Source organism: Mya arenaria, chromosome 16 (assembly GCF_026914265.1).
Source record: "Mya arenaria isolate MELC-2E11 chromosome 16, ASM2691426v1".
Lineage (NCBI taxonomy): Eukaryota > Metazoa > Mollusca > Bivalvia > Myida > Myidae > Mya > Mya arenaria.
This window is the reverse complement of record NC_069137.1, coordinates 17,092,062-17,106,756: the sequence shown is the minus strand read 5'-3', so window position 1 is coordinate 17,106,756 and position 14,695 is coordinate 17,092,062. Positions and strand designations below refer to the sequence as shown.

Below are 14,695 nucleotides of genomic sequence, written 5' to 3'. Positions count from 1 at the left end.
ATTTACAAAATTATGGGAAACCACACTGGTGCTACACAAGATAGTATTTCTTGTTTTAATACTTATTTGTGACGATTCATATTGACCCAGTTGCGGGAAGAACCTGAACATTTGATATGGTTTAGCCATACCCCTGCGAAAAAAAGAAGACACGGTTTCGCAACGACCCCTGAGAAATGAAGAAGACATGGTTTTACCACGTCTTCTGAGAAAGTACGAAGCTATGGTTTCACCACGCCTCCTGAAAAAAATCAAAGACATGGTTTCACCACGCCCCTCCCTCCTCTGCTATCAGACTTACTGTCTCCTTCTAGTATGATTTCACCAATGGTGGATCCTCCTTTCATCATTAAAACCTGGTATTCGTCTAAAGAAACGGTCTCGGTCGGACCGCTAGCAGGTGCACCATCAATGGTCTGTCAGAAGAGATGGAAAACATATTATCACATTAGTTACTGGGGCTAATGATAAATTCTATCACGTTTATTACTTTAAATAATATCATTTTTGACATTGTATAATTGTATTTACATTAAATAGTAGCATATGTTACTGCTGCCAGTGTTTAATAGCTCATATAAATACATTTGCTACTTTATATATCAGCGTGTTTTACTGTGGCAAATGTTATCTATTTGACAGAAGTACATGTGCTACTTTAAATGTCAATGTGTTTTACTCTGGCTAGTGTTAAATAGTTGACATAAGTACATTTGTTACTTTATACAGTAGCCGTTTTCACTGTGGCTATTGTTAGGTAGTTGACATAAGTACATTTGTTTCTCTAAATAGCGGCTTTTTTACTGTTGCTAGTGTTAACAAGTTGACCTCTGTAAATATGTTACTTTAAATAGTAGCGTATTTTACTCTGGCAAGTGGTAAGTAGTTTACATAAGTACAATTGTTTCTTTAAATAGTAACGTATTTTACTCTTGCTAGTGTTAACTAGTTAAAATAAGTTCATTCGCTACTTTATACAGTAGCGTATTTCACTGTGGCTATTGTTAGGTAGTTGACATAAGTACATTTGTTTTGTCTAAATAGTGGCTTTTTTACTGTGGCTAGTGTTAACTAGTTGACCTCTGTAAATATTTAACTTTAAATAGTAGCATATTCTACTGTGGCTTGTGTTAAGTAGTTGACATAAGTACATTTGCTACTTTAAAAAGTAGCGTTTTTTTACTGTAGCCAGTTTTTAGTAGTTATTATGATAACATTTACTTTAAATAGTTGCGTACGTTATACCGTTGCAGGTGTTAATTAGTTTATATTATAACATTTGCTACTTTAAATAGTAACGTATTGTACTGTGTCTTGTGAAAATTTATAGTAAAACACATTCATAAACATAATAATGTTAGGCACTAGAAGGACAGTGCAACAATTTTCTAGCGTAAACTTGATAACATATATCAAAATCTAAAAAAAAAAGTATTGAAATATTCAAACATAGTCATGAAATAAAATATCTGTCGTGTATGTTATTGTCTTCATGAATTAATGTGTATATATAAGTTGTTCTTTTAAAGATGCACAATATAGGTTGATGTAAAAAAAAATATTTTAATGTAATGTCATGTTTAATTGTCATTAATGATTAAAAACATATAATTTAGGAACATATTAAAAATATTATGTTTTTTAATGTAGCTGCGTGGTCAAAAATTCTTCACTTAAAACAGCACCAACAATCGATAAATTGTTTTTTATCTGAACCTTTAGCAAATGCATTTTTTTTTATTTTTAAACACAATAATGCATGAAAATGAAAAAAAAATAATATTCACCAACTTATATTGTGCGCCTTTAATATGAAATGTATTTCGTGTGTTGTAATAGTGAAGTCATAACCAATTTAATATACCTTAATATACCTTAAACATCTCAAATGTATAGCCGTAGGGTCATAAACAAATATTGATTTAAATACCAGAACAATTTCAAGTCATTGAGACAAGCAACAAATTTGTCTATAGTCATCGTTTTTTTTGCTCCGTTTTCACTAGCGGTTCATGAAATTGGGCGCTACCAGTTCCTCCACATTCACAGAGTTTAGAGGGCCTTCCACGATTGTGTAGAAAAACCGTCTACGGTCATATCCTTTGTTAAAAGTTGAAAATTTGCTATGAAACAATTGTTGAATTAATCGTGATTGGGTTTACTCTACGTGTGCATATTGTCATCTGCAAAATGAACTCGAATTTGTTCCGTCGAGAGATCAAGACGAGAGCACAATGAGCTGTTAAAGTTTAAGCTGAGGTTCAACGTTATCTCACCTCCGTACTGACTGTATACTCATTGTAGTTTATAGTGATTGCTGTTGTGTCCTCAAACGCTACAAGTCCAAATTGTGCCTGTTGAGCTGTAAGATAAAAGGAATCAAAATATGCAAATACACTCATCAAAACGAATTATTGATCAACTATTGAATTGGTGAAAAATTAATATCGAAAAAGTAAATTTTGATAAAAACATACTCAGAAGGTTGCTAATATATATTTGTAATGAATCAAGCATATTATAATACACACGTTTTATATGATTCTGAAACAATATATGTTTGACAACAGGGCTCTGTATTTTTCAATGTATTATTTGCCTAAAATCACAAAAAAGTAATACTTTTGACATTATTACTACCTGAAATAAGAAAAATGATATCTTGAAATGGTTAAATCCAGAAATAGTGAATTCATGAATAATTTGATATATATGTTTGAAAGTAAAAACCACTAACCTGTGAATTCATGACGTCAAAATCTTAAATTAATGAAATGGTGAATTGATCGAATTCAAATCATGATATTGAGAATTAATTGAAATGAAATATTGAAATCGTGATTTATTTATGAATCTAAAATATTGAACTGAGAACATTGCATATTCTTGATATCGTGAAACCAGTAGCTACAATTACAAACTTTTCGTAAGGCTTCACTTTGTTCATGGTTAGTTGACGCTGGTTCTAGTAAATTAAACGTGTACCGTTTGAGTTGTGTAAACTGTAGACATATGTTGAACCAGTGGCCAAGGTTGCGATTGCATCGTCTGGTAGGACTACCCGACCTGCATCCAGAGTGGTCCCAGGTCGTCTATGGATAACCTTTATTAAAACAATGTAAACAACTAAAGGCTGATACAGAGGTTCTATATAGTTTTGCTGAACGGTAGAATTTAAAGTCTATATCACGTTAAAGGTTATCATCACTATATAAACACCTCTACGCAAGTTTTTAATCATTATATCACTTTAGTAATTATATTGAAGTAAAATCTGCCCACGTCTATGAATAATTCTAACGTGTTTGCAAGCTTTATGAAGTTCTGGCCTTCGATTAATCAATTTCGTGCAAGATATAAGATAAAGTATTGTGTATGCACTGTGAAGATTATAAGTATCTTCCATGGAGAGAGTGTAAGATAGGTTCATTCCGACCCGAGCGTAGGGTGTTTAGCGGAAACGAGGTTTACCGAGTCGGGATGAACCTATCTTACACGAGCGGCTTTGGTAGATGCTTTTTCTCCCACCTCAGTTAATCAAAATTAGGTAAAAATGATTTTTTTGCTGGAACTCTTTTGTGCTTAGTGAAATTAATTGCGTATGGATATGCGATAATTCGTGGTTGTCATGGAAATACGTGCAGTTATTCAGATTATGTTAATAGTCAAATCGGTATATAAATAGTTCTAAGGAGAGTGAAGCAATATTTTAAAGGTGCGTGAAAACTGTTTTATGGTGACATTTGAAGCGAGAAATAAATAATTAGCGTTCTAAATATTGCCACAAGACAAGGAGTCCATGATGCTACAGACGACAGTCTTCAACAAGGGAGGTAATTACAATGTAGTAACCATTAAAAAGGAGTTCCATACGGGCATTTTTCTTCGCTCGTGGGCAAGATAACAATTTCTAGCATGGTTAAATTATTGGATCTACTTATCTGAGGTGGGAGAAATGTGTGTCTCTTGTGAAGAGGCTCTTTGGCCTGATATTGTGTCTTCTGTTTAGTGTATGTTTTTAGTGAAGTTGTATTTCTCTCATTTAGTACCTCTCAAGCACTGATAAGTGTGTCTTTATAGAGTATATCGGTTTAAATTAAGGTAAAATGTTTTGTACGTTTTAGTTTTCATTTCTATGTTGTGTATGCATTGGCTAATGACGTTATTTGTCTCTATTTTGGTATTTGTTTAAACGGATACGCGTTTACACATCGAACTCGACGTGATGCAGGACGTCAGATAAGCGTCCTGTCACAATATCCACTTTATATCTCAGGAACAAGCCCAGGAGTCAAAATTCAAATATATATCCTTTTAATGGCACACTTTAAACACCTGCTAACGTACCACTAGTGGGAATACAACCATTAACTTCTTCGATAAAAAGCGGGGTTTTTATTCCATTTTACCACTTTTATCTTTACGAAAAGCAAAGCGTAAAACATCACAACACGAACACGGACAAGCAAAAGTAATGGGTTTTATCCTCTGTATTTTACTAGCATACCTTAACACCTATGCGGTCATGAAATGAAGTCACCTTGATCCCGCCACCTGAAGTGACCCATTCGGTTAATGTTGCACTAGACGCATCGGCATAGGCCTTCGGTATGGATATTTCAACCTAAAATAGTCATCTTTTTATATAAATATATATATTCAAATGAATTTAGCGATATCTGTACAGTACATTAAAACTTTGAAGTAATGAATATGATATTTATAATATTTGCCTGTATAATGCATCGTTATCGAGCATGACCTTACAAAAAGATGTTGCAAATAATAAATTGAAAACAGTGTTAAAATGGACTGGTTAAAAAACTATCAATCATTAACTTCCTGGTGTTCTTGCTTGATTTGTTATTTCCGTCACAGTTTTATGAATATTCCATAACATATTTATTGTCGTTTCATATGAATTCATATCTATGTCGGTGTATATGAAACACTCTAAACAAAACTTGTAATTAAAATAATATAACAATGATCAAAGAAATTCTACACACAATATTGACTGACTTAAGACAAAAAACAAAAAATGGTTTTAGAACTTGGTATTAAGATAAATAAATAAATGTCTGTTAAACTCGGAAAGTGTAATGTACTTTGAAACTTTGAAACATGTCACAACATGGGCGTTACCATTTACAGGAACATTAGTCTATGACTTCATTTGTCGAGGTTAGTGTACAGCCTACATGTGGCTGTCTTGGTACAGTTATCATGCTCATTTCATTAATTAGCGAGTGACTCACACTCAGTCATGACATGAAGACATGCAACTTTGTTTTTTTTTTAATGGAGGTTGCATGCATTTAAGATATTAGAGTTTTGGTAAGAATATTCAGAATTTATAGAATAATTAGGATCTTACCGCATCATCCCTCTTCACCTTTGCGTAACAGGTAAATTCCGACGTAGGCAATTGCCCTTCGACCTTGACCTCTGTGCCCAGTCCTGGAGTGAATATTTGTAGCAGAAGTTCTGCATCTTCCTCAAAGTCCTTTGAGACTGCTGTGTGAAAAATATATCCCCAATTGTCAGGTCCTGAAAAAGCGAACCAAACACATGGAAATCATGGAATGAAACGGTTGAAATGGATTTCATGAAATAGTCAAATACCTTAGTGAGCTAACTGTCTTTTCTACACTGATTATTTAAAGATAAAAGCTTTACCTTAAACTGTTGTCACTTACCAAAACTTTCAGCGCCTTTGTTAAGGATTAGCCTAAGCTTAATGTCTTGGCCAATGTAAACATTATTCGTTGGCACGTAGCTTCCATCTGCTTCAACGACCTACGCAAAACAAAGAAGGTTACTTATATTTCATGTTTATCTTTCGTGTCAAATGATAAGGTTCATATATCGTACTGCACAAAACAGCATTTCGTCACCACGGCCACAGGTCTTTGCAATGAAACCGTAAGTAAAAAAATAAGTCTTTAAGAAGCAAAGTTGAGAATCGGTATTCCCTGCCTAATAATAGCATGCACTGCATAAGTCTAATTCATAACTCTCATGCAAGCAAGTGAAGTATTAAAACGGAAATAATTATGAATATACATATATAGTTATAAATTCAAACGAAAATAAATTTGAATGTATATAAATATATTCTCTTAAACGAGGTTGAACATGTCAATTATCTTCATATTAACTCATATCAATTAATATCACAGGATTATGGGGTCATCTGGCAATACAAAGTCATACATTGTATATAGTATACCTATAAAATTCATTCACCTGAAAGCTGACCCCGAGGGGGTTAGCTCGATGGAGCAGGTTAGACTTCACAGCCCTGTAACATTAACCGGATTCATTATGGATTGAGCACGGGCCTAGAGAACGAATGGTCCGAAGTTAAAGTATTACTTCAGACTAACACAACACTTTTTCTAAATTCTGATCATTCGTGTTCTTTTTACAGAAAAAAATTGTGAAACGTTTAAGAACCAACATAAACAGCATGTACCCATTCTTCCTGATTTTTTTTTTAAATTGTGTAGGCGCAGTTTCTCGGACGATCTTAAGTAGAAAAATTACTCCTGTAAAATACTATTTTATTATATGAATTATGTAATTATATTCTTTTTAATATTGTTCAGACTAAAATGAGAAATTTTATTTAAGAGCATCATGTTTTACTATTGTTTTCATATTTAGTTGTATTTGGCCGATTAAGAAAACAACTTACGTGGTCTGGAACTCTGCGGATGACACTCCATTTGCTATAAGAGAATCCGTATCACATTTCAATGTGTAATATTGTATAGTCCCTTCGGCTCGAAACAGAAACATGTACTCGCTACCCTGTAATAATGAGAGGTGTATTTAGTAATTGTCAAATCATGTCAAATCATTATTGATGTCAAAATCGGAGTATTAACGCATTTGGGCTGGATAATATAAGTGCAGCCTAACAGTTAAGAGTGTACTAGGTGTATGTGGAGGATCCAGAGGTCTGTAACCGTGCCTGTTTGCGAGAAGTTGTTCTGTAGACCGGGGCTATGTTTGTTTCGCGAAGAGTGTACTAGGTGTATGTGGAGGATCCAGAGGTCTGTAACCGCGCTTGTTTGCGAGAAGTTGTTCTGTAGACCGGGGTTATGTTTGTTTGCGAAGAGTGTACTAGGTGTATGTTGAGTGTATGGTCAGCGGTCGCCCGTTCCCGGAAAAAGTTGCGCTGCAGATCAGGCTATGTTTCTGTACTGCAGATTGTACTAGTTGTTTGCGGAGTGTCCGTATACTTGCGGTCGTCCATGTTTAGGAAATGTTACTCTGAAGACCAGTGTTATGTTTATGTACTGAAGAGTTTACTTTGCGAAGGTGAAGTTTCTGTGGACCTGTGGTAGTCCTTGCTTTTGAAAGGTTGCTCTGAAAAACGTGGATAAGTTAATGTACTGTATAGTGTTCTATGTGTATGCGGAGTGTCTGGAAACCTGCGGTCGCCTTAGATCTTGAAATGTTCTCTGCAAACCGTGGTTATGTTTCTGTACTGTAAAGTGTAATAGCTGTATGCGGAGTGTCCGGAGGTCTGCAATCGCCCTTGTTCATGAAAAGGTTTTCCTGAAGACAGAGAAGTGATGATGTCTATGTACTGTAAAGTGTACTAGGTGTATAGGGAGTGTCCGGAGGTCAGCAAACGCCCTTTTTCGTGAAAAGTTGTCCTGAAGACAGGGATTATGTTTATGTACTGTATAGTGTACTAGGTGTACGGGGAGTGTCCGGAGGTCTACAATCGCCCATGTTCGTGAAGTGTTGTCCTGAAGACCTGGATTATGTTTATGTACTGTAGAGTGTATAAGGTGTATGCGGAGTGTCTGGAGACCAGCGGTCGCTCAGATGACAGAAGGTTGCTCTGTAGACCACGGTTATGTTTTAGTACTGTAAAATGGACAATGTTTATTCGGAGTGTCCGTAGACCTGAGGTCGCCCTATTTCGTAAAAGGTTTTATGTTTATGTACTATTGAGTGTACTAGGTTTCTGCAGAGTGTCTGTAGGCCTGTGGTTGCCCTAGTTCGTAAAAAGTGTCTTTTAAGGACGGGGTTATGCTTATGTACTGTAGAGTGTACTAGGTGCATGTGGAGTGTCTGGAGAGCCGCGGACGCCCTAGATGGCAGAAGATTGCTCTGTAATCCATGGTTATGATTCTTTATTGTATAATGTACAAGGTTTATGCGGAGTGTCCGTAGGCATGCGGTCGCCCTATTTCGTAAAAGGTTGCTCTGAAGACCGGAATTCTTTTTAGGTACTGTAGAGTGTACTAGGTTTTTGCGGAGTGTCTGGAGACCTGCGATCACCCTTGCTCATAAGAAGTTGCTCCGAAGATAGGGATTATGTTTGTATACTGTAGAATGTATGAGATGTATGCGGAGTGTCCGGAGGTCTGCAATCATCTTTGTTTGTGAACAGTTGCTCTGAAGACCGGTGTTATATTAATGTACTGTTTAGTGTTATAGGTGTATGCGGAATGTCTGGAGACCTGCGATGCCCTAGATCGTAAAAGGTTGCTCTGAAGAACGGGGTTATGTTTTGCTGTAGAGTGTCCTAGGTTTATGCGGAGTGTCTGGAGACCTGCTTCCGCACAAGTTCGTGAAAAGTTGCTCTTTATACCGGGGTTATGATTCTGAACTGGAATGTACAAAAGGTGTATGCAGAGAGTCTGGAAGTCCGGGGTCGCCCTTGTTTGTGAAAAGGTGAATACTAGGGTTATGATTGTGCCGTGTAAAGTGTACCAGGTGTTTAAATCAAGATAGTGCAGTAGACATAATATCATAAACACGTACTATTTCGTGATACATGCATGTTTAGAATTTGTTTAGATTTTGGAAATGAAAACGGATGTTTCTTTGTTTTGTTTTTTCTTTAAAGGGGCTAGACACTAAATGGTCAAAAAATCGGCAAATACAGTATTTCCTCATAACAAACATAGAAACCAGTCAATGCGAGCTACTTCATCTGTGTTTTCTCGTTTAAAGTAGCACATAACAATGGTTTCCCTAATTAAATCATATATTTTTACGAGTACAGATAAATATACCGACGTATTTTTTTAAACTTACTGGTATTTACGTGGTAGAGAACCCTAGTAAATTTCGTATTGAAAAAAAATGCGCAAACACTGCAAAAGATGTATGTGTCGTAAGCGATGTGATACATCAGTAAGTTAAATTCAATGCTTTGTACACAACGATGTCAGTTTTATGTAAGTTTCTGAATAATTTCCTCTTTCTTCTTGCAATTGCATGATCTGGTGTCTAGCCCCTTTAATACAAATATACAAGTGTTTTGTGTTTTGTTTTAAAAAGCAACAACCACAAAACAAGAAAGTTTTTTTATAATTTCAAACTATAATGATATTGTTTCATTATCCAAACAAATTCAGACATAATTTTGAGGAAAAAGTACCTTTTAGTTATGTTTTTACTGAGAGCATTACATCAAATACGTTCTTAATGGAAGAAAAAAAAAATAACTGTTTTAAGATTTAAAGTTGAGAAGTATAGTTTACAATTTAAAATTATTTTCATAATAATGCAATGCCATTTGAAAAAAAAAAAAGTTTAAGAGACACTTGTTGTATATGAGTGAACAGGAAAGTTATTAAATTCAGTATAATATTATAGTTTATTTCACAATTTTGCAGTCAGCATTTCTGAAATGACGTCAATTGAAATCGTGATCCTGATGTAAGACCAGGAAATAAAAGCGGGTGAACATTTTTGAACAGCGAATATATATTTATTTCACTTTTTAAAATGATGAAAATACCATTTTTATTTTGCTAATAAATCACTGTTTTATTGTATTATAATACATATATACATAAAACACATGAACAAGTTATAAAATACTTTCAGGGAACACTGGAATAAATCAACTGTAAGCTCACCGTATTTGTGAAGCCGCACGTTGTGTCTGCCAACACAATGTCAGTGCTTACTTCAAAAATGCCATTGACATGAGAAGTGGCCTCACATGCAGGGTTATCTGAATAAATGTCAAAAATACATGTGAGTGAAATAAATATATGCCCTCCCGCGAGTCAGAGTTGAATACGACATTCCAGATCAAAAATAATGAAGTGATAAAACCCTGTATTGTATACATTACTGTTTTAATCAATAAATTACACATACCTAATTATGAAGCAAGTCAACATTCCAAATAATGACATATACGCTTAGAGTCGTAATAAAACAATTAATGTGTATTCCACTGATTCCTTCGATCACGTATACCCAGAAAGTCGTGGAGTCACAGCTGTTTTATCATAACTACTCATTTAACAAAATGACCGATAGGGAACTTAGTCACTGATTTCTTTCATTACGTATACCCGGAACGCTATGACGTTGTCAATGAAAGTTTTTCACATGTAGCAGCATTATTATCCTCGAAGTAAGTCATTAATTTCATTTATTACGTATGCCAGAAGCGTGAAATTCCCAATGGTTGTGCATTTATGACGCATATAACAACATAACTATCTATCCGGAACTAGGTTACCGTTTCAGTTAGCTATGCATACGTAGAAGGTCATGACGTCATCAAGAAATACGCCAATGTGACTCAATGAATAAATTAACTTCTTTAAAAATAAAGATGTATATCTTAATCTACCCGATAATAGGTTACAGTTTCCATCAGTCACTATTCCCAAAGAACCTTGACGTCATCACCGCAAGTTAACTGTAATATATATAACAACATGACCAACCCGGAACTGGAACATCATTTGCACCAGTCGTGTATGCCCGAAGAGCCGTTACGAGAGTATCGCCTTGTCTGTTCAACCGAAGTGCGAGTCGAAAAAGCCCTGATGCTGATTCATGGCATGTATACGACACTGCAAAAATAAAACAAAATAAAAATCAGTTAGTAATTCAAAATACCGGTTGTGTGTGCATGACACTATTAGGATTTTGCAAATATTCAGTAAATATTTTGGTTCATACATATGAAATCGTATGAATCGCATGGACATGTAGTCACTTGTTTGTGAAATTAAATCGTAAGTTTTAGATATTTGTGTTTGATATAAAGAAGGGCTGACAAGAAGAGTATGTTTATGTATGTGTATTATAGCTTATGGCTTCATCTTAAGCTTTGCTTAGAAGCAGTAACAATAAGATTCTCTATAAATATGACCACAGCTTGACAGTAGTTTAAATCAATTTTCAAAGCTTTGCTTAGAAGCAGTAATAAACAGATGCCTTGAATGCAGTGCTCGAGTCTACCCTGAAAGCTGACTCGATAGTAGTTTAAATTAGTTAACAGCTTTGCTCACAATCCGTAACAAAATTATATCTACTGGTCGCATGGCTGAAATTTAACGGCACAGTACACCCGACTGATATACGCCCAAATGGCGTGAGACATATCTTGTCTTATCGTTTCACTGGTGTTTAATGATATTAATGGAAGATACATTTTATCGCGTCGGTTCGCTGCGCACGACTTGTTATGCATTATAATAATAAACGAATTAACATGTATCTGTATTCAAACGAAAGGTTTAAAAGTGGTTTTGAAAATATTCATATATCCCTTATCGCTTTCACTCATCAATAGAGCTGTCTTTTTGTAATGATAAGGGTACACTTCGATTTAAAATTATATTTAATTATTTCAATTAAATTTGAGTATAACTATTTCCCTTCGTTTAGTAAAAATATAATAAACGGACAACAATGAATGTGAAAGCTCAACCACTAAGATATGGCTTATTTAACGTTAAAATACAACTAATAATAAACAAACATGAAAGGTAAGACTTGTTAAAATGCTAGACCACACTAGTATGATAATGAACAGAACAGTGGAAATATTTTAGTAAAGAACTGATTCTACATGGTAACGAAGGGAGATAAATTTTAACATGTATACAAACCATTTACACAATCTATAAATGTTCTTGCAATTTGTTTTCAGTGCATTTATTAAAAACTCATACTCCGCTTCTTTAAATGAAGCAATGAAAGAAACACTTTCATCCGGTCAACATAATATTTCAGATATAATGAAAAATCGAATGACCTTTCGTTGCGGTATATATGGTATTAGTATGGTAAAGGGACTCGCTGATGGTTTTGAACATGCAGGTTTTTATCGCGAAGCACAGTGCAACAAATTGTTCGCTTTACAAGCGTCATTGCTCCATTTTAATGTTACGTCTTATGCTGAATGACATTAACACCTGTGATGTGATCAAAATATTGTTGAAACAATCAAAACACCCTACTACTGTTGTGTTTGCTTAAAGGCCTTATAAGTAAGGCGTCGGGGGCTTGGGTTCGTACCCAAATGAAACAATATTTTTTTTGATACAGTAATAGAAAATATTCTGAAAATTTAAATATCATGGAGTTAAAAGATAATAAATCAAGTGCGTTTCAGAGGCATATTGTTGATGGTTGCCTTCCTGCTATTTCATTGGCTTAAACTGTTGTTTGTATTCTGAAATAGCTAATGTTTCAAGTGCAATTGATATAGGCCTTTTTATTCTGTGAATTTGTTTTTGAAACCATCAGCAACTGACAATAACGTATTATTGACATCGAACGAGGGATAAACATCGTATCGTTAACACTAATATAGAATGAAAAATAAAGATAATATATCCCTATCGAACCTATATCTATTTGGGGCAACTTTATACTATACTGTATCACTTATAACTTTTAATAAATGTGTGAATGCTTTTACAAAAAGAGTGTTCAATGGGAATTCAAACCAGTTGTTGAGATCTCTTATAACAGGTTTCTAAACTGCTCTTATAAACTTGTCTAGCTAAGGAAGTTTCTTAAGCGATATTAAAGACTTAGTTAGTTAAGGAAAATTGAGAAAACGTCAATAATGGGATATACATTGGTCCTGGTTACCTTCGATAGACGACGCGTGTTGTATCGCAATAAGCAGGACTAGGGCTACTGTACATGTCGCCATCTGAAAGTAAGATGTTGAAGATGTTACAGGGAAATCGCATATGGTTAGAACACTACGAAAAGTGAAAAGCAGTATTATTTTTATTTTACTGATCAACCTCTATAAATAACCAGAAAACATAGTACAGACTTTTTGTACTCATGACTTCAGCCAAAGTTATATATACATTCTTAACATTTCTTTTATGTTAAATATTCGAAAGCGTTCGAATTAATATGTTAAATTTGCTTTTTGGATTATATCTGTTTTCCATCAGTCATCTTTTTTGTTTATAAATTTAAATTAACACATATTTGCTTCTGAATTGTATTTATAAATATAATAATAATCATAACGCATAATCATACAGCTTATCCTAGTTGTCATAGTTGGTCTGCATACATTTATGATCAGATATTCAATTGTGATGTAAAACTACCCGCAAAATGATAGGAAGTATTTATATTTCAATATATCAGACACTTGTTTCTATATAATATCATCAACTTATGTAGGCATTAACGAGTCATTTACGATATATTTTCCATGAACAGAAGTATTTCTTTTCCCTAACTTATTGACCAGTTGGCTTGCGTTTATTCCTGATGACAAATTTCGTTTCAACATTCCATAATTTCTAAAATAAACAGCTTGCAATTTCAATTGAGCGATAGCAGTAATATGATAAGAACTAAACGCGAATATATAGTATAAACAATGTAAATACAAAACAAAACGTGAATAACATAAAATAGGTGATAATTAAGGATATATCATAACCGTGTGTTCATATATTAGTTACTTATTTAACACACCATAATCCTATCATGATAAGATAGTTTATATAAATTGTAAATAAAGATATCAGGAAAGGTATTTACCTTGTAAATATCCATAACCTATAAATGCAGAGTCTATAGTTAATTCAATTACCAAAAACCCTACGAATCAAGCGAAGCATAGCGACATATTTCACCCATAGCGTGAAGCGTTACACCCAATAGTATAATACTTATTAAGATTAATTCCCGCAGCTGAAATGTCATATAAAATTAATTTATTCATTGAAAATGTATTTGAAACTTCAGTGATGAGCCTGGCTTTTAAAATATAGTTAAGCCACTGTAGATAGTGAACAATAGAAGACATAAACATATCATCGGATATGTATGTTTTAAGTCCAGCCATATGATCACAGATACATATTATTAATCACGCGTATCCGGTGGACAGAACATAAGTTAGACCCAAACATACGCGCGTAAGCAACAAGGTAACAAGTCTCGTTACCGCAGCGTGTCCGAGGGTCTGATTGTTCTATCGTGACCATAAACACATGATTGATAGTTTACTTACATACCTAAAAATATGAGGTTAGGGTTGTATAAAATGCATTTTTGAACATTTCAACAAAAACTGCGAGCAAAGTTGTTCACTTACGTCTGGAAGTAATCTTGGGTCAGTATTTACATCATTGATAGACATAAACACCATAATGAACACTTTTATCAAAGGCGGTATACACAACAGGGAGACAAATGTCAAAATTCAAATTTTATTTTTTCGAGGACATGTTTTTGCCATTTTTGTACCGGTCCTTGTAATTGTTGTGTTCATAACGACCTCATAAAATGAAATGAAAATCATTCGACCAGGGTTGGTATTCCATATGCAACTCATATCTAACGATGATACATCAATGTCTTTATTCACTGCAATGGTTTGTTATTTATACTACATTGTCAGATATGCTACACCAATCCA

General features: G+C 34.3%; 1 protein-coding gene and 1 long non-coding RNA gene across 2 annotated transcripts; both read right to left on the bottom strand.

Moving 5' to 3' along the window:
- Positions 1-337: 337 nt before the first annotated feature.
- Positions 338-3,067, bottom strand: LOC128221906 (uncharacterized). The gene is made up of 3 exons (XR_008259026.1): positions 2,986-3,067; positions 2,277-2,362; positions 338-416 (listed from the first exon to the last, which is right to left on the bottom strand). It is a non-coding gene; the product is annotated as an uncharacterized LOC128221906 (long non-coding RNA).
- Positions 3,068-4,498: 1,431 nt separating this feature from the next.
- On the bottom strand, positions 4,499-12,963 carry LOC128221452 (uncharacterized). The gene is made up of 8 exons (XM_052930059.1): positions 12,889-12,963; positions 10,725-10,853; positions 9,897-9,994; positions 6,701-6,816; positions 6,250-6,304; positions 5,700-5,799; positions 5,378-5,550; positions 4,499-4,624 (listed from the first exon to the last, which is right to left on the bottom strand). The coding sequence occupies exons 1-8, from the start codon at positions 12,950-12,952 to the stop codon at positions 4,499-4,501; spliced, it is 861 nt and encodes a 286-aa protein (XP_052786019.1). The 5' UTR covers positions 12,953-12,963.
- Between the last annotated feature and the right edge of the window lie 1,732 nt (positions 12,964-14,695).